This window comes from Zootoca vivipara, chromosome 5 (assembly GCF_965207765.1).
Source record: "Zootoca vivipara chromosome 5, rZooViv2.hap1.1, whole genome shotgun sequence".
Classification (NCBI taxonomy): Eukaryota; Metazoa; Chordata; class Lepidosauria; order Squamata; family Lacertidae; genus Zootoca; species Zootoca vivipara.
This window is the reverse complement of record NC_142588.1, coordinates 2,026,690-2,048,105: the sequence shown is the minus strand read 5'-3', so window position 1 is coordinate 2,048,105 and position 21,416 is coordinate 2,026,690. Positions and strand designations below refer to the sequence as shown.

Sequence of the window (21,416 nt, the reverse complement as noted above, 5' to 3'; positions counted from 1 at the left end):
CAGCTGCGCCAGCTTCTCTTCCTTTTCAGAAGGCTTTTTTTTTGTTAAGCACTGGGAAATTGTTGGAAGTTAGTTTAATTGCCTTCTGATTTTGATTGTGGGTTTAACCTCTGCTGTTTTTAGGTTTTCGTAGCTCCTGTGGTATGGCATTGTTTAAATTGACTACAGTATTGGCATTCTCAAAGTATTTTGAGGAAAGGCAGGATGAAAATGTTTTAAATAAAATAAATAAATAAATAAATTCCAGGAGAATACTCACAAATCACAAAGCCAGCCTAACCCTGCTTTAAACAAAAAGAAAAGTTTATTGGTGAAGATGGCAGGGTGCTTTTATGCCATTGGAGACCTTGGTTTCATTGGTGGGAGCAGTGTTGCCTATGGCTTTTCTACTCACATTTCACTTGCAACTTTCTGAGTAAGTGTGGTTTTGTGCAACAGTCTCATCTTTGTTCAGTCCCACTACTTTGTTGCTCTTTATTAGCCTCTAATCCCTGTCACAGTTTCACCTTTGCAATGATGAGGTCACAGCTCACGTTGATTGGGAAAGGAAGTGCTGGTGATGGCTGCTGACAGAAAGCTGATAAAGCTAGTTTTTTTAGCAGCAATACATTCTCACTTGCAGGACTAATCTTTGTGCTAGAAACCAGCTTTTGCAGGTCGCTCTTTTGACATTGGCTGCAGATATTTTCCCATGCTTAATCTTCCTTTGGAGCATTCATATGCACCTATGTCCTTGCACAGAAGTGCCTTCTTGGGACTCAAAACAATCCCCAAGTCATTTTGGAGCAGATTAGCAAAGCACTACAAAACAAACTAGTGGTTTCCGAAAACTTACTAGTTAGTTGAGGGGTGGAGAGACATTTGCTTTTAAATGTGAACCTAATTCACCCTTTTGGAAGCAAGAGGGAAGAATGGCTATACATTTGGAAAGGGATCCTAATCTTCCCTTCTTTGCACTCAGTTCATTGTACCTTTGGTACAACAGTAATCCCACTACTCATGAATACCAGTATAACTGGGATAATCTCAGAAAAATCTTATGCTGTATTTTTATCAGTGCACCTGTGTATTTGTGCAGCAGCACTACATATTGATGCACCTACATATATGAAAAAAGTGTTTTTTTGGAGTGTTTCATTAGTGCATTGCAACCACACTAATGCAACCCAGAGTGGCTGGGGAAACCTAGCCAGATGGGTAGGGTATAAATGTTGTTGTTGTTGTGTAAAAGGTAAAGGACCCCTGGACTGTTAAGTCCAGTCAAAGGTGATTTTCGGGTTGCGGCACTCATCTCACTTTCAGGCCGAGGGATCTTGGGTTTATCCACAGACAGCTTTCCGGGTCATGTGACCAGCATGATTAACTGCTTCTGGTGCAATGGAAACCAGAGTGCACAGAAATGCTGTTTACCTCCCCACCACCTATCTATCTACTTGCGCCAGCATGCTTTCAAACTGTTAGGTTGGCAGGAGCAGGGACAGAGCAACGGGAGCTCACCGGATTCAAACCACCGACCTTCCGATCAGCAAGCTCAAGAGGCTCAGTGGTTTAGACCACAGCGCCACCCTCATCCTATTATTATTATTGTTATTATTATTATTACTACTACTACTACTTACAGATCAGTAAAACACTGCACAAACACTAATGCTTGTTATTCAAGCTACACCTGCTGAAATGTTTTCTTCTACAGAGCTATTAAACCATGGGCAAGATACCACATCTGAAGGCAGAATAGGTCACCTGATATCTGGTGATTGGCAGGTGGGCAGTTCTGTCAATCTTAGCCTCTAAGGAGTGGGGCAGATAAACCATAGTCTAGCTCTAGGCCAAAGTTGGGAAGGATTCTCCAAAATGATCCACCAACTTGTGCAATTAGTGGGAGATAATAATAATAATAATAATAATAATAATAATAATAATAATAATTTATTATTTATACCCTGCCCATCTGGCCGGGTTCCCCCAGCCACTCTGGGCGGCTTCCAAAAAAACAAATTCTAAAATACAGAAATCCATCAAACATTAAAAGCTTCCCTAAACAGGGCTGCCTTGAGATGCCTTCTAAAGGTCTGGTAATTGTTCTCTTTGACCTCTAGTGGGAGGGCATTCCACAGGGTGGGTGCCACTACCGAGAAGGCCCTCTGCCTGGTTCCCTGTAACTTGGCTTCTCGTAATGAGGGAACCGCCAGGACCGAGGCCGTTTAGGGCTTTAAAGGTCAACACCAACACTGTCCAGATCTGAAAGAAAGCATACATGTTACCATACAGCCCAATATATCTGTCACCATTTGCCACTAATCCAGATAACTCCAACGTACTCTGCAAATCCTTGTTTTTCCATCCCCCAAATAGGTTTGCTTTTCTTTCCATCTATGGCCTCTCCGTAGTTGAACAGTACATTCCTGTCTATTGGTTTCTAATAAACAACTGTAACTAGGGGTGGTGATACAGTATGACTCATTATTGGCCAATGTTGCAAATGCCCCAAGGCCCCCAAAATATAAAATGATGATGACAGTTTGTTGGTGCTGAAAGGATAAATTGGCAGTGTTTACTTTGCAGTCCGTGACAGTACTAAAGTACTGATTAATGGTTCGGCTGTGAGGTGGATTGTACATTGCAACCTTGCAGTTAAGGTTTACCCGGAGCTTCACTCCCAGAACCTCCATTAGTTAAAACATTTGGATGAGTAAATTTACTCATGGTCATAGTTGATTGATGGATTGCTGTCCCCCAACATCTCTCTTTTTCTTCTGGCTCTAGATTTTATTTTGGCTTATAATTTGTGATTGCCACTTTGGGTGTTATTATAGAAATGTTTTTAACAGTAGTAGTTTAGCACCTTCAGGAGGCGCAGTATGTGGATGGGGGATGAACACATGTTGAGATTCCTGCATTGCAGTGAGTTGAACTAGGTGACTCAACTCTATGATTCTATATTGAAATAATAACGATAATAAATTTGAGGAAGTCCAGACATGCCCCAAGGGAGGTGCACAGTGTGCATGGATCATGAAACTAGGCTATACTTGTTTTGTGCATACTTTGCTGCACATGAACTTATTTGTGGTACATGCAGAAGAGTGCCGTTTATACTGTACAGTATGTGGAATTCACTTTCCTCATTCCAAAACAATTTGGCAGGATCTTTATTACTCTCCTTGGTTTGTCTATTACTGTTGCTTTCAAACCTTCAGATTAAGCCTTGCCCTTCATTTTTCCCTCCTCTCTGTCAGATAATTGTCTATCGTTTGCTTTATTTGCTTTCTCATCTGGAGCATCATTTCCTGAATACTTTCATGTTTGGGCCAAAGATGGAGTGGGGGAGGCTGAGCTGCTGGTTTCTGCCCTTTCAGTGCCATTGTTTCCATGCACTAGGTTTCTTCCTTCATTGATCTTTAACATTTCACTGTAAGCATTTGGAGCATCAAGTTAAAAGGAATAATTATTGTAAATTCCATTGTCATTTTTACCTGCACAAAAATTATGCACATTCAGTGAAAGACGCTGTAGATTTGGACACACACACACACACACACACACACAGCCTTTATTGAATGGGCACTGAGATTGTAAAGGTCGGAATTTGCTCCTCTTTCCTTTAAGCCTTCTGCACAAAGGCACAAACTGGGCTGTGCTAGAAAATTTCTCAGATGGACACCTTAGCCTTTCTTAAACTGGCTGAAGATCCCAGGGCCAGGTTAAGACCTCTAAGCACTTAAAAGATTTTGGTGCCCCCATATGTATCTAATTCAAAATATAAACATTAATAAACTGTAAAATAAAATTTTATTTTTTGAAACAAAACAAAACTTTTGGTAAGATGGAAAACATGGATACAAGTTTTCCCATTAGACCCACTCAAATTACTGGCATTTATAAATAACAACTACAAATAATCTTATTATATCTTTGTGGAATTTGCAATTACTGTACTTTAAATCAAAGATGGACTTAAAGTAGATGAATATTTTTCCCTTCTAAGCATTTTTAAATAATCTAATTTATTTTCTGGCACAATGTCGTTTAGTCGTGTCCGACTCTTTATGACCCCATGGCCCAGAGCACACCAGGCACTCCTGTCTTGCACTGCCTCCCGCAGTTTGGTCAGACTCATGTTCGTAGCTTCGAGAACACTGTCCAACCATCTTGTCCTCTGTCGCCCCCTTCTCCTTCTGCCATGGCCCAATACATGGGTACTTGCACAAACAAGTACAGTAAACATTTAAAATATTTGATCAGCCTATCTTCTTAGGACATCAGAACAAAACTGTGTGCAATTGTAAAATAATATTTTTTAAGTATATTCCTGCGTATAAGACTACTTTTTAACTCAGGAAAATCTTTTCAAAAGTCGGGGGTCGTCTTATATGCCAGGTTGTATTTCTTATATGGTGAGTATATCCCAAACTCTATATTTTAACTGGAAAAGTTGGGGGTCGTCTTATACGCCCAGGAACATGCTGTTTTCAAGACCCTTTTCCATTATGTATTATTTAGTTAGAAAAGAAGGAAGGGGAGAGAAGGATGTACATTAATTGATTGTTATAAATCTCTATCCTAATTAAGTAAATACACATATTAAAATAAATAAGTGGGCATGTACACTGCAATTAAGAAATACTAATGGAACAAGAGACGGAGGGAGGGGAGAGACCTCTCTAGGGTCTCAGGAATAAGGTTTTCTGAGTCCTGCTAATTAAAAATAAGCACAGCCCTTCTGCTATACATTAAAATGTTCATTTGCTTTTGGTTTGTGAAAAGGATCTAGGAGTCTTGGTAGACCACAAACTTGACATGAGTCAACAGTGTGATGCAGCAGCTAAAAAAGCCAATGCAATTCTGGGCTGCATCAATAGGAGTATAGCATCTAGATCAAGGGAAGTAATAGTACCACTGTATTCTGCTCTGGTCAGACCTCACCTGGAGTACTGTGTCCAGTTCTGGGCACCACAGTTCAAGAAGCATACTGACAAGCTGGAACGTGTCCAGAAGAGGGCAACCAAAATGGAAACGATGCCTTATGAGGAACGGCTTAGGGAGCTGGGTACCAGGTGTCATTTTGGACTCACAGCTGTCCATGGAGGCACATGTCAATTCTGTGTAGCTGCCTACACCCTTTGGCAAGAATACAAACATTGCGCAGTAATTGCAGGTGACTGCAGTTTTTCCCTTACCCTCCATCTTGAAAAGCTTGAAGTCAGGGAAGAAGAAGAAGAAGAAGAAGAAGAAGAAGAAGAAAAGAAGAAGAAGAAGAAGAAGAAGAAGAAGAAGAAGAAGAAGAAGCCTAGATCTCCCCCAATAAACGTTTAAGGCTAGATCCCCTAAATCTAAAAGAGGGTCAAACTGCGCACACCACTGAACTCCAGGCACTGACTAGCTCTGCCCACAGCTAGTCACCTGACTCACCTGACTCCACAGAAGCCCCGCCCCCTCAGACCATGTGCTCAGGGAGAGCACACTTCCAAGGTCACCTGCAAGGTCACCGGCCAGAAAGAAACACACACAAGCCTGGACAGTCACACAAATCCAAGAGGCAGAAGCCCTAGAAAACAAGCACAAGCACACAGGCAAATGAGGAAACAGATAAGCACACAAACTTTATCACACACACCCCAAAAAGACAAATCCGCAAAACCTACAGAGTGTCCCCCAAGCTCAGCTCACCTTGTGCTCCCTCCTCAGTCGCTGAACTCCAGACTACTGGATGATGGGATTTGTGGTCTAACAACAGCTGAGGGCCCAAGTTTGAGAAACACTGCTTTGCACCTACTGCTCCACGTCTACCTGGTCAGACCAATAGACCATGGATGGATGACAATATTCAGAGGTTCCACTAATGATTCTTAACATTAACTTCCATTTTAATTCTCTCCCTCAGTTCTATGTCTCTCTCTCTCTCTCTCTCTCTCTCTCTCTCTCTCTCTCTCACACACACACACACACACACACCTTATCTCTTGAGTGCTTATTCCGTATGATGCACATTGTGAATATTCAGTTATATTGTTAAAATTAAGGAAACATGGATGAACAACTGTTAAAAAAGAAAAAGTTTATTTTCCTAAAAATGATACATGGCTGAGAGAAACTGTAGCTACAAACAACACTCATTTATTGAGTTTCATTACATTATTGGGTCATACTTCAGTATAATACATAAGAAGCCTCATACACGATTGTGAGCATAATGGTGGCCTAAATCAATGCTCACCTGAGAGCCCTAGTGGGAGGACTCAGTGGGATGTGCTTCAGTGTACCGTAATGTCCATCCACATCTGGAGCCACCAGCTGTTCTGCAGCCCATCACTGCAACTGGATTGGGCCCTTCACCATGACTAATTTGAAAAAATATTTTTAGCTTCCAAAACACCGATCCCAATCTAGTCTGTATCCACAATAGGTACGTACTGTTTCTATGTACATATCTCTGTTGCTGGATCATGGCATAAAGGTTTAGCATTTATTGGTTCCACTGCACTGTTGATTTCATTCTAGTTTGTCACCAAAGAAATGGGGATCTCAAAAGCCACTAAAAGTAGTATAGTCTACAGGATGGGAGTCAGGACCTGCCATCCCTGGACAGCTGTCAGGGCCCCCCACTCTGGAAGGGCCCTCTCCTTTTCTAACCTAAGAGGTGTAACTGTGGGGTAGTATCTGGGTTCTGCAATGCCTTGAGTTGTTAACGCCTTTGGGGGTCTTGCAGATTAAGGAGTACCGAATTCACGCATTTCCCCCCTTCAGTTCTAAACCTTCAGGATGCACATCTAAAAGAAGATGGAGAAAAGGCCTGCAAGCTCAAAAAAGATGATTGCTTTTTTTGCTTTAAGAAGCAGGCTCTCCTGCCATATCACAGACTCCTTTCAAACTTTCCTCTGTTTAAAAAGCAGACTGCATTGTGACATGAGAGGTTGTTGTTTGGGGGGAAACCCACAGTGCCATTTTGACTTTAGATCCAGGACAATGAATCATGAGCACATCCTTCTCTTAGCGGCTGATTTTTCACATCAGGTACCAAATGTTAAGTGACATTTTCCCCAATACTGGGGTCATTTAGCCCCTCAATACCTTGGGCATATACAGTGTTTAATTTTTCTACCATTTACTTTAATTGGGGCCGACCTGATCCTAATGCCTTTTAATGAAACTTTCAGATAAAAAAAACCCTCCAAAATACACACCTATTTTGAAGCACCAGAGAACTCCATCCACCCGCCCCACTCATTGCAAGAGAATGTATGTGGAATATGTGTGGCAGAGGGGTCATTTTCGAGGTCAGTTATGCCCAGTGCTGTTTTCTTAAAAGAAGAGGTGCGGGAACTCATCAAAAACGCCTCCCTTTTTCTCTTATAATGGCATTGGTGCCGACCTGAGAGGTGCTGGAACTGAGCTGAAAAAAAGGCCTGGTTATGCCGCAAATTCATCAGAGGTGATTTCTGAATTTTTACAATGAAAAAATTAATTTGATAGCCAGGCAAGACATTCAAGAAGGTGGAAGTAGGAAGGGTGAGGGCAGGCAAGGCTCTGATCCTGCAAAATCTTGCATGCAGCCCCCTGCCTAAAAGACCTCAACAAAACAGAATTTAAAACCCCATAAAAGGACAGGGAGCCGGACAGACTATTTATTTGTATATACAATCCAGCTAGATCAGGCACAAAGGTTATTGCTCCATCCTACTTCTATTTTAGATAGTTTGCTATTGGTCCTTTATTGAAACTATAAACCAGAAATGTTACTTGAAAAGAAAGCTATTTGGTCTCGCTCCCAACCCCAACCCCCATCTCGCCCCTCCCCGCCCCAAAAGGTGTGCATAACTTTTCTATGAGTTTGTGGCAGAGTTTCACTTGGAAGCTCTCCTGCTTCCACCCAGGTGGCAAGGTGAATCAGAACCAGTACTCTGAAACAAAGATGTGCACGTTGACAACGTTGCGGTGGGAGACGACCCCTCCAATGACGTAGTTCATCTCCAGCTTCAAGGTGGCATGGAAAGGGCCAATGATGGGTTTCACCTGGCGAACCACACCTATGGGTTGAGGAGGAAGAAGAAGAAGAATTAAAAATAAGAGTAGTGCCACAAATATAACTAGGCTCAGCTCTGCCATAATGAGTAATGACCTTTGTCCTTCTGGTCAGGTCATTTCCCGCAGGGGATTGTGGCTATTCCATTCTGTGGCTGAGTGTCACAAGCTTCCAGCCTATCTCCCAGGCTGTGCAACAGGCCATAGTCATGCATGCCCTGGTCACAGAATTATAGAAGAGCTGCAAACAAAGAGCCATAATGCCTCTGAGAACCCCTGTGAGGTGGCTTCTCCTCCTTCACACCCCAGGCTAAAACCTTCTTCTTCCATGGTGCCTTTGGGTGAGCTTTGCTGGTCCTCATCTCCAGCTGAATAAAGCCGAAATAGGTGTAGCTGCAGAAGCAGGGACCCTTCCAGACTTCCGGTCTGCAGCGCCGGTGAGAGGACGCAGGGACCTCGAGCTCCGAGGTCCCTGGCATCGCGGAGGGGGGGGGGGATCCGCAGGGCGAGCGGAGGAGGATAAAGTGAATATTTGAAGGAAAAGATTTTGAGTTAAGATTAGAAAATCTGCCATAATTATATTAAGATACTAAGAAAACCAGGAAGAAGAGATTTGAGGAAGTCACAAATACAATGTTAAGAAATAAGATTTGAAAAATTTATTTGTTTGTTTTATATGTGTGTTTTGAAGGAGCAGCTGGGGGAAATCCAAACCTTACTACTACTCCTGGTGGCAGGGGGGGGCTAGGGGGGGAGGAGGGGGGAGGACAAACTCAGCCCTAAAATGGACCACCTTTGACTCCCAATGCCTACGGGTCCTACTGGTGGCAGAAGTGGACTGGTGGGGGGAGGGAGGATGGAGGGATGGAATATATATATCATGTTGTGTTTTGTCTTTGTTTATACTAAAATCAATAAAAAAAATTTTTAAAAAAAGAAGAAGCAGGGACCCTTCCTAAGAGCATGGCTAGGTCCTTTCCTGACTCTCCTTGTTGTCTCTCCTGGTGGCTCACTTTTGACTGTAGGCTACAGGGCCGTCTTAAGCATATCTGGCGCCCTGGCGCCGTGGTACGAAGATCCCTCCGGCGCCCCCCCCCACCCCATTTCGCAGCGCGACTGTCCAGCGGGTACAGCGCGGCTGCCGCAGGCTCAGCTACACGGCGCCCCCCCCTGGCGGCCCGGCACCCTGGTGCCCTGCGCCATCCAGCCTTGCCGTAGGGCCGGCCCTGGTAGGCTAATCAGGGCAGAGGCCTTTTTTGTACTTCACTTTGTTTTTGTTGCTTTGTAAAGTGCCATGCAGTAAATCAATATGTAAATAATGAAAAGAACAATGAAAAAGTATGAACATTTAAAATTTTCCCCTTTATATACTACATACATGGTGTTTCAGAATAACCAAATTAACCAAATCCAGAAACATGTCTGCCTCATGGAGGCTCAACACAAAAGTGAGGTTTAGAGAAAGTGTTAAAGACACTGTTTCTTTTTCTTAAACAAGCTAATGGGCTTTGTTTTCTTCCTTATACAAAAAGAAAAAAAGTTCAAATTTGCTCTCCACTACCACAAGTGATGAAAAGTCCCACGGACAGTGTAGCAGAAGGTTTTTGTTTGCTTGTAATATGTACTTTATTTACAATGCAAAAGCACAACACAGTAGAGAAGCCGACCCTCCTTTGAGCAGATAGTGTCGCTCCTAATCCCTTTAACAGCTTCCTAAAGAAAGCAATACCAGCCAGGGGTGCTGCAGCTGCAGCAGCCAGATCACAGCACAGCCTCTTTTTTCTTTTTCTCGGGCCAAACTGGGGGTGGGGGTGGGGAACGCCCCCAAACCATTTCCCTCTTAGCTCCAGAGTATGTCACTTTCTCAAACTTGGATGGCATTTCTAGCTAACAATAAATCATTAAACGTATTTTATGAAAACTGTAGTGAATGTGAAAGATGCATTAGGTAAAGGGGCCCCTGACCATCAGGTCCAGTCGTGTCCGACTCTGGGGTTGCGGCGCTCATCTCGCTCTATAGGCCAAGGGAGCCGGCGTTTGTCCGCAGACAGCTTCCAGGTCATGTGGCCAGCATGACAAAGCTGCTTCTGGAGAACCAGAGCAGCGCACGGAAACGCTGTTTACCTTCCTGCCAGAGCGGTCCCTATTTATCTACTTGCACTTTGACGTCCTTTCAAACTGCTAGGTTGGCAAGAACAGGGACCGAACAACAGGAGCTCACCCCGTCGCAGGGATTCGAACCGCCGACCTTCTGATCAGCAAGCCCTAGACTCTGTAGTTTAACTCACAGCGCCACCTGGGTCCCTGTCGAAAGATGCATTAATGGTACTCAACTCTTAACATCTGCCCTTTAAAAGAAGTTTTCACCATTTATTCATAGAGAGATACTGAAGTGGGAAAGCAGTTACCTCACCTGCTTGTTGCACATTTCAAGGTTTGTGCTTTTCAAGGCCAGCCCTCCCACGAGGCAGACTGAAGCACCAGCCTCATCCAGCAGAATCTCAACTGAGCAGCACTCCCCCCGCCCCCCCCATCTGCCATCACTGGAGAAACAACAGCAGGTTCTGGCAAAATCTTGCGAGAGCCCTGCAAGATCTCGTGAGATCTTACAGAGCTCTTGTGAGAACAGGACTCTGCACAAGATCTTGCTGCTGCAGTCTTTTCTCACATCTCACTTCTCTGTTAGTGGCTTGGGTGCCTCCCCCCCCCCCCCGCCGCAAGGGAGGGAGCCCTACTTCCAGAACCTGGAAGGGGCACCTTGCCATTTGATCTCAGGTGCCAAAACAGGATAGGCCACCCTGGTGCTTTTCTCTGTAGAAAAAATACTGCTCACAATGGAAACAAGCAACAAAACTTGGGGAAAGACTGTAGCTTCAGAGAACCTTTGATTACCACGATGAACACCAATGTTCCTTTCATTGCAAAGTTGGGATAAACAGATTTTGCAGGGTTTTGAAACAATTTAAGAAAAGAAAAACACCACAAAATCCATTTACCAGAAGCTATGTTTACACAGTATGAACAGGGGGTTGCAGGTGCTTTCTTATTGTTTGTGATTTTAATAATAATAATAATAATAATAATAATAATAATAATAATAATTTTTGTAAGCTGCCCAGTGGATATTTATTGTTGGCCGATCATATATATTGTTGTGTGGCTATTTTATATATAGTTGCATATATTCTGCCTTTCAAACTGCTTTCTGCTATGAAAACCCCCCAATACTCTGGGCTCTGGCCTGTGGTTGCCTCACAGCATCCTCTACTTCTCTCCCTGCAGTTTGCTGCCCTCTGCCATGAAGAGAACACATGGCTAACTGTCTCCTACACTGACGGTTTCTGAAAGTGCAAAATAAAGAATAACGAAAGGGTCACACATGCAAAACCCCTGCTGAGCTGAACATTTTGGTATAGAATTGCTTCCTTCAGTTATTAGAGTCCAACAGTGGCATTTAATTTGGAAGGAAACATACAGTTTAAGGAAGGATTATTTGATATGTGTCCCATTGAGATCTTAGTTGAGGTCATGTTTCAAAAGTGGAGAGCTCAGCAGCATGTATGGCATTCCAGAAGGAGTCTCCTACCAATTCCCTAAGAACACATTGGCTTAGGATCTGATGGGAGAGATAAACGTTTGCTTATGCCAGCTGTCAGCACCCTTTTTTCTGAATGCCGTGATGACCTTAGAGTTTTGTCCTACTTAAATACTGACTAATATCTTCAGCATGTTGAGAAATAGACTTTTCACCGCATTCATTTTGCTTGCCATATTCCATAAACACACCCCTCTTTTTAAGCATCCTTTTCCCCCACTCCCTAAAATGTTACACATGAGATTCATTTCCTTGGACGGATTCCCCTCCCTTATAAAATTGACTTGCATTGGCAGGAACTGAGATGGGGGTGGAGGGTTAGGGAATCTCCCTGGAATACAGCCCTGGCTAGGGAAGCACGTTCTCTTTTTGCCATAATCTTCTAACCTATAACACATGAATCCATAGGATGCAATCATTTAATCCAGACAATTTCTTTCCCACTCTGCATATAATAATAATAATAATAATAATAATAATAATAATAATAATAATAATATATTATTATTATTATTATTATTATTATTATTATTTATACCCCGCCCATCTGACCAGGTTCCCCCAGCCACTCTGGGCGGCTTCCAACAAAATATTAAAATACAGAAATCCATCAAACATTAAAAGCTTCCCTCAACAGGGCTGCCTTGAGATGCCTTCTAAAGGTCTGGTAATTGTTGTTCTCTTTGACCTCTGGTGGGAGGGCATTCCACAGGGTGGGTGCCACTACCGAGAAGGCCCTCTGCCTGGTTCCCTGTAACTTAGCTTCTCATAGCGAGGGAACCGCCAGAAGGCCTCGGCACTGGACCTCAGTGTCGGGGCAGAACGATGGGGGTGGAGACACTCCTTCAGGTATACTGGACGGAGGCCATTTAGAGCTTTAAAGGTCAGCACCAACACTTTGAATTGTGCCCGGAAATGTACTGGGAACCAATGTAGGTATTTCAGGACCGGTGTTATGTGGTCTCGGCAGCCACTCCCAGTCACCAGTCTAGCTGCTACATTCTGGATTAGTTGTAGTTTCCGGGTCACCTTATAGAGCGCAATGCAGTAGTCCAAGCGGGAGATAACTAGAGCATGCACCACTCTGGCGGGCAGGTAGGGTCTCAGCCTATGTAACAGATGGAGCTGATAAACAGCTGCCCTGGACACAGAATAGACCTGCGCCTCCATAGACAGCTGTGAGTCCAAAATGACTCCTAGGCTGTGTACCTGGTCCTTCAGGGGCACAGTTATCCCATTCAGGACCAGGGAATTCTGCCAATTAGGGTCATACAACGCCACCTTGCTGCCCCAAGCAGCAAATGGGCAGTGTCCTTGTAGCAAGTAGTCTTCAAGGGAAGTCCGATGTAGAGTGCATCTCAGCAATACAACCAGGAAGTTATCAGAGGCTGGATTACTGTAGCCAAGTTATCTCCATCTAAACCTGAAACTGTGCATGGGCCACATGGACTTCCCAGTGAGGCCACATGGACTTCCAGTGACAAGATGGGTCTCTTTATCAAGGCCCAATTCAAGGTACTGGTACTGACATACTGACCTGAAGAGCTTAGACCCAAAGTATTTTATGTGGTGGAGTCTCTCACACCTGTCAACCCAGGTTCTCAGATCTGTAGGGGAGCCCTGCAGAATTCCCTCCCTGTACAGATCTGGTGGCCCTAAACTGATTTTCATTCAAGTGACAGCTAAAGACCTATTTATTTGCACATGCTTTCAGATCATAGAGTGGCCCTGCTGAAGGGGTGGAGAACCTCTGGCCTAATGGCCTTTTCATTTGGCCCATACCACACCCCAGCTGACTTTCAAAGTGCTCCACAAGACCCAAGTATCAGCTGTCACTTGGTTCTTGAGGAATCCTTTCAGAGCACTTTGCAAGCTGCACAATTCCCCACATAGTTTGATTTCAAACCATGCAGGTGGAAAAGGGTCACCAGACATCACCATCAGGTGACTGATAGTTGGATAACCCTGCCCTTCTCTCAGTTTTGACCCACAAAGATAGGGGAGACAATCTGCTTCCACACCCCTGTCCTATTGAGACAATTGCAACACTGATTACTTTATGCCTTTGATTACTGTGTTGTGTGAGGTTGTATTACATACCCCTCAACTGTCCTGTGTTCATAAACCGAGGTACCACTGTACTACACTCTTATCTCTCGGGTTTTCATGTGCAGGCAAGTGGATAGTGGTGCAGGAAATGCTGGAGAAGATGCAGGCCTGCTTCATTGCCGCATGATGCTCAACTCTGCTACGTAAATTCATGCCATGCTCTAGGCCTCACAGGGCTGTAGTTAAGAATTAGAGAATGAATGTCTAGATCAGGCACCCCCAAACTTCGGCCCTCCAGATGTTTTGGACTACAATTCCCATCTTCGCTGACCACTGGTCCTGTTAGCTAGGGATCATGGGAGTTGTAGGCCAAAACATCTGGAGGGCCGCAGTTTGGGGAAGCCTGGTCTAGATGGTGCCGAGAAGCTCTTGGGAAAAACTGCTGTGCTGTTGGTACTACTATCATAAACACCACAATAAGATTCATCCGTTCAGGAGAAAATCCCCTCTATAATATGAGTAGTAAACATTACTCATTGCAAGTGCCAGGAAGGTACTGGTTTTAAACTTAGCACTGTTTGTCTTCTCAATCTTCTCCTCATCTGGATTTCTGGTACTGCAGACAGATGCTGAAGGTATTCTTTTGGCTCATTTATATGTTGCTGTAAGATATAATTACATTTCCCTCCCTCTTGCCCGCCTTCAAAATATGTCAGCCCCTCAGGCAGTTCACCTTCATGTCTGGTTTCTGCTTGTATTTTGTATCACTTAGCCAGTTTGCTAATAACCTTGCATCTTAAACTTAAACGAGCCATTCTGTTGTTTAACTCGTTCCTCCCAAATACTCCTGAGCTGGCAATATGCAGAGCTGCAGAGCATCATCTCAGAATCTAGACCTGGAACCCAGCACAGGATCCCCGAGGCCATTAGATCTGAAGTGAAGTAAGCAGATCACTTGAACTATACAAAAGCAGGAGCCAGGGACCTCTTATGGAAAGACTGGCCAACCAAAAGGCCAAATGTTACCGGCCAATTGCATCAGTTGATGTTGCAGACCCCTGTTTCCTTCTTGTGAAAAGTGGACTCACAGTCCATGTCAATTAGATGGGACAACACAATGTTGCATTTGTGTTTGTATTCATGTCTCACTCAACTTTCTGGATTTACTAATTTTTTTCACCATACCGTGAAATATTTTGCTTTGGTTAGTTTGGTGTCGTGGTTAAGAGCGGTAGACTCATAATCTGGGGAACCAGGTTCGCGTCTCTGCTCCTCCACATGCAGCTGCTGGGTGACCTTGGGCTAGTCACACTTCTCTGAAGTCTCTCAGCCCCACCCACCTCACAGAGTGTTTGTTGTGGGGGAGGAAGGGAAAGGAGAATGTTAGCCGCTTTGAGACTCCTTCGGGTTGTGATAAAGCGGGATATCAAATCCAAACTCCTCTACTTCTTCTAATTGGGACATACTTAATAAAAATGTGTTGGGCCGTATTCATAACGCTAGTGGAAGCCAGTGCAAGGATTCCCACTAGTGCAACAGGACTTCCCCTCCTCTTGCCCCCCCCCACGCCATCTCTAAATCTGCTCTGGAGGGTGAGGGGAACCCCAAGACTAAAGGGGGCACTCGGGGAGAGGGAGAAAATTACACAGTACAAGAAAAATCCTTGCGCTGATGGAACATTACCCCCTGGCTGAATATGGCCCGTCGATATTTAGAACTTGGTCTAGTACTTTGGAGAGTTCAAACCACACTGCACATATTGCAAAGAATCTTGTGGCACCTTAAAGACTAACAAATTTACTAATTTGCAAATAATTATGGGGACGCAGCCTTGCAGCAGATTATTTAACGTCACTTCAGCTTTGGTACAGTACATGGGAACATAAAAACTGCTAGATTGGCCAAAGGCCCATCTAGTCCAGTGATATTTTTTGAATTGTGGTCAGGTTGACTATTTTGGAAGTTTACAGGAAAGGCATAAAGGTAACACCCATGTCTTTTTGACAGTGTATTCAGCTACACTGGTGGAGGAACGGGGGTGCGGAGGGAGCAGACCGCCCCTGGCACCACTATTCCGGTAGGGTGCCATCATGGCGGCCCCCCTGGATACATGCTGCACAAACCCCCTCGCAGGCAGCGTACCATGCCCCTGGGATGTGCGCCACACTCCCTGAGGAGCACCAGCCATGCCCTTGCCTGCTCTCCTTCCCCAGTAGCGGAACATGCAGCTTCGCCACTGTTCAGCTATACTACCTCTGAACATGGAGGTTCCATCTATCATAACTAATATCAATTGATAGACCTATCCTTTTTAAAGAATCTCATCATCACTGCCACATCTTACTAATCATGCATTGTGTAAAGAAGTGCTTATTTTTACCTAATTCCACTGCCAATCAATATAGCTGGGTAGCCCCAAATTCTAGTTTCAGGGTAGACACAAAGAGAGGGAGCGGAGGGGTGGAGAGAGGGTGGAGAGAGCAGGATCCTGTTCATAACTGAATAGCATGGTCATGTCACCAAGGCTGTGGCAAGCGCCACTCCTTGGCCATTTCTTGGCTATAAGCCATACCATGGCACACACCATGCCACATCTGTGTGATTCAATTTACCAAGGAAAATAATGGGCTAATCCAGAGGATTGGGCCTGGAAGCCATTGCACAATCCATCCATCATTAACCTAGAGATGAGAGCCCAATTGCTATTTTAAGCAGAATTTCTGAAGAACAAAGCCTTTTCAGCTGCTGTGCATTCTAATCCCTGACCAAATTCCAAGAATTAGACTGGGGAAGGGGGCTTCTACATCATCTTTAACCCTTTTAAATGTAGGTTGGGGGGGAGGTGATAAAACCAAGATACATTGCAGAGAAAGTTGGTATTTAACCCTATTTAACCTCCACGAACTGTGGTTCTGTTGAAAATCATGGGTCCCCACTACTTACATTTTAAAAAGCTCAGATGAGCAGCATCTTATGCACTGAAAGTGAAGCTTATGTTGCTGAAATATACTGGAAGTCCTGTAGTGACTTCATGCTCTTTATTGCAGCTTGTAAAACAGTGAATGAAATGCCCCCCAAACCTCAGACTTTTATATACATTATTTACACGAGGAGTCCCGTCTGATTGGCTGATTCTGCTTCCCTCCTGGAGCCTGATTGGTCTTTCCCTGCAGGCCAATCAGTCGTTGCATTCTAGGATCCTACCTGCCTATTGCTCTAGGATCCAAGCTTAGTACATAACAGTTGCCTTTGTTCCAAGATGACGCAGTTCAAATATATTTGGGGATTTCACCTATTCTGTGCTGCTTTTCATACTTATTCCTTACTGTTGTCTCCATGATCAGCTGCTTTGGCAGCACAATCTTTTAAGCATTCCAGCTAATTTGGGGTTGCCTTAAGAATGGCGATGCCACAGAACGAAGCAGGTCTTGCCCGCAGTTTGGTCTTGGTCACACTTACCGTTGCTCTTTCCAGGCATGCTCTGCTAGTTAAAGCTCCGCTTCCAATCACCCCTTTTTTAGCTCTAGAGTTTCCCACTCTTTAAAGCTGAATCAGAGCAAACAGGAATCCGTGGAAATCCTCAACTGACATTTGCTCCAATTTGGTGCTTTCTAGGCATGGGACGGAGTGGTTTTCCTTTTGCCCCACCTCTTTTCCCTGGGAATACCCACACTTTAAATACCCACAATTAAATGCCGTCGGACAGAAAGTAGATTGAAAGCCTGTGACCACTGAACCATGTGCCTGCTATAGGGCCATTCTTCGAACGTGAGCCATGTCATAATATCCTGATGGTGTTGGTTTCAGAAAAAAAGTTTCCTATTAACAGCAATGTTCAAGGGCAAAAGTTGCATTTCCCATTAACCAAACATAAATGTGTAAGTGCCTGGTTGGGGCCGGGGGGGGGGGGAGGAAAAGGAGAGGAAACATCCTGCAGTTGAATGCCCTGCCTGAACACAGGTGGTATTACAGAACCCAAACACAGAGCAGAGGAAAAAAAGCTGCATAGTGCTCTCTAATACCCCAGGCTTTAATAGGACCTTTTTGTACAAGCTGAAAATGAATTCTTCACTGACAGCTGGCTAAAAGGTACGGGGCGGGGGGGGGGGGGGCTAAACAAAACAAAAAGGTATGTAGCAGAAAGTCTGTAAAAAGGCTTAAGGAGAACAAGCTGAGGCTTTACTTCTGTTTACCCTTTCCCCTAGTTCAGCTGTGATTTAAGGCTACAAGGAATATCTTGCAGAATGAACTGCTAAACTTTGGGGCTTTTTGCAAAGGGACCAGCCAGGTCTCGGAACCCAAGCTTAGAAATTAGCGGACTTCCGCATGAGGTGCGGTGGAGGATGGCCGAACATTCCATCGCTCTGACTATCAAGGGCTAATTAGAGGCTGTTATGGGAGTAAAGCAGCCTCCCAAATTCTTCCCGGAGGAGGGAAGATGCAGAGGTCCGCAGATGTCCACTCAACCCGGTCCCAAATTCAGAAGGAAGGAGGGGCCGGGCGGCACTGGATGGAAAGCACCCGGGATGGCCACACTCCTGGACGCCATCCCCGTAGCGCATCAAGTTCCATTACTTAAGATGAATAATTAGATTTAAGTTTTGGACATGCTTTGTACGAGGAGGGAGGATTTAATCTGCTAAACAGCCCAGCCACTGAGGAAAGAAAATCGAGGAAAAATTACCGGAACATCAGAGACAGAGTGGTATGTGAACGGAACTGATGGGGGGAGCCCGAGACTTTCTTTATTATCGTGCCTTACTATCTACCTAACAACACGCCCCCCCCCCAAGAACCGTTTTAATATTCATAGCAAGTGAGAATGGAAAGTTGGAATTTTTGACATCCACTGAAATATTATGGCTTTAAAAGTATATACTGTGTGGAAATGAAAATAAAACATAATTAAGACTTTGATTTGCGGCTCGCTTGGAAGTAGGATCAAAGGCTTCTCTATTTTGCTAACAACAGTCAGATACAGATCTCTCTTAATTTCTGGACTTGGGATAAAAAACTCCTGGATGGATTCCCAGAAATCATATCTTATTAACAATGACACAGCTGAAATTGGAAATTCGCCATCTTGGAAACCAACCGAGTTGCAAAAGTGAAAGTTACAGGGGGGAACCCTTAATATGTTTTAATATTTGTACCTCCAGTCTAATGTGGTAAATCCCCCCCCCCGGAAAAACTATATTGATGCAACAGGTTCGGAAAATTATTGAGCAGACGCCTAGATTCATCGGTGCGAGATGGCATTAGACAGCAGGCGCGTCTGCTTGTTGTGAAAAGATCCTTGGAATGATTTGGCAGAATACCAGCATGTGATGAGATACTGTGAACTAATTGGGGAACCAAAGATATAAAATCCACACAGAAGCATATTATTGTTTGTCTTAACTCGCTTGTGGGGGAAACTCAGAGGCTGTGAATGAAGGATAACGACAGAAAGAGGAAGGGAAATAATAACTATTGGAAGATATGAAATGCAGTTTGATTACGATGTTGATTAGAGCCATCCAAAGTTTCGAAGCATGGGGAGTCCTACCAAAAGTATAATTTGGCAGAATATTTGGACTATTTGATATGAATATGTATAATGTGGATTATTTGATGTGATTTGATTGGAATGTTAAAATGGAAAATTCAATAAAAATGATTTTTTTAAAAAGAAATTAGTGGGAGAATCCTGCATGTCTAGGTTCCTTCCCAGCCTGGTACAGCATGTATATTGTGACCATCACCAGCCTAGGCTAAAGTTGGAGGGCTTGGCTTTAAGCCTGAGAGCCTTGCTTTTCATATTATCATAGATGCACAGATAAATCACAGCCAAAATTCACCAGGGCTTAGCCCCAGAAACGGTTTTCTGTGCCAAAGCTTAGAATATGTGGGGGGTGGGGGTGGGACCCAGACAGATAATATTGGCAGCCATAGTTGTATAGGCATTCCCTATCTACTACCTCATTTCCATCAGGCTCTGCTCTGAGCCCCTAATTGTGGTGGGGTTTCGCCCTCTGATCCCACAGATTATATCTCCGGCCATTTGCTGTGCTGCACCCCTTCTTCCCTAGTTAGGCTCCAGAACTTTAACCATCAGAGCTTGGGAGACCTGGCGACCCCAGCTGGAAGGGGAGCTTGTCAGGGCAGAGTGATCGAGCCATTTAAGCAAAAGTACCAAAAAGTGATCCTCATACAGCAGAAAAGCAATGAGACAGAACCTGAAATGTCTGTTTACATATCGGTATGTATTGTAAACCAATGGTATGATAGTCATCTGTGCTCACAAAGCTCCTCTTTGTTTTCCCTCTTTCAACAAGGGGAGCTCGACGACGAGGGCACAGAGTGTCCATTCTTCAAAGTGGCATCCACATTGTGGAATGCACTCCCCAAGGAAACCAATCTCTCCTGCTCCCCTGCAGCCGCCCTTGAACAGAACCGGTATTTTGCCATCAGGCTAAGACATTTGCGTTCTAAGGATGTTTCATGCGGACTGATCTGGCTTGTGGGGCACTTTTCACTCAACGGGCTGCTGCTTTTTATTGTTGGCTTTTAGTAACTCTTAAGTACAAGGGTCCCCTGGAGGTTGTTACTGTTTTCCAGGAAGAATTCAATTGCATTCTGGAAATATCGGTTTGTGCAATTAAAGTGGATTAAACCACCACCTTTCACAGTTAGGAAAGTGGGGAGGAAATGCATTAAAATGTGTGGGGAAATGATTGGTTGATGGGGAAATGTATACTCTCCCAACAAACCAATTGGAATGGATGCTCAATAAACAGCAGGCATTGTATAACTGCTGCATAAAATCAGGATAAAGGCTCTGTAAACAGGTCACCTGAAGAAGCTGATTATTTTCAACTTGTGTAGGTGCCTTGGTGCCATTTATAGTGGTTAATGCAGATAAAAAGAACTACTCAAGATGCGAGGACTGCCTCTTCCCGCCCCAGGTGCTTCTCTTGCCCTCAACATCAGAGATCTGATAATCTTCTCCTGCTGCTGACTGAAATTTGCCAGACAGCCATGCATGAAAGTGCCTTTTCAGTCTCTAGCTGCACCTCTGTTGTGCTTCCCAGGGAAGGAGGACAGCTATTGGCATCTTTGCTTCTTTTCCTGGCTGGCAGCTCAGGAGAGTTTTGGAGAATTTGGTCCTTTGATCCTTACCATAGCTGTCAAGTCTCCCGTTTTTCGCGGGAAACCCCCGTATTTAAACTCATTTCCCGGTGTTATCCCGAATTGAAAAAAATCCCGTGAATCCCCCGGATTTAGAAAGCAGCTCCTACCGGCCATGGAGGCTCCTTCTGCGCATGTCTGGACATGCGCAGAACTGATTTCGGGTGCCACTCTGCCCATGTCTGGGCACCTGAAATTGGGCAGCGCCAGCACCGGAAGTCGCTTCTACGCATGCGTAGAAGCGACTTCCGGTGCCGCACCGCTGGTGATCCCTTATTTTTCAATCTGGGAATTGACGGCTATGATCCTTACTACTGTATAGTTTTTCTGTCTGCTTTATTCCGTTTGTTGTCAGCTACAGTGGATATCAAATTTTGGACAGAAATGTGGGGCAATTTTTAAACAGTGACTAAAAGTTTCGAGCTGTAGCCCAGCGTTGCCCAACCTGGTGCCCCTCCAGATGTTGGGCTACAATTCCTGAGCCTGGAGGGCCACCAGCTGCTCTGCAAACAGAACTGAAGGTGGAGCCATGCAGATAACACAGGCGTGGTTTCCAAAGCTTTGGGATGGCAAAGCATAG

General features: G+C 44.4%; 1 protein-coding gene across 1 annotated transcript in view; it reads right to left on the bottom strand.

Annotated features, from left to right (window-relative positions):
- Positions 1-6,041: 6,041 nt before the first annotated feature.
- The window catches only part of FBLN1 (fibulin 1), a 68,030-nt gene continuing 52,655 nt past the window's right edge, over positions 6,042-21,416 (bottom strand). Inside the window, exon 17 of the mRNA XM_035137885.3 lies at positions 6,042-8,027. Within this exon, the coding sequence (XP_034993776.3) occupies positions 7,888-8,027 (140 nt within the window). The 3' untranslated portion in view covers positions 6,042-7,887. The remainder of the gene's footprint in view (positions 8,028-21,416) is intronic.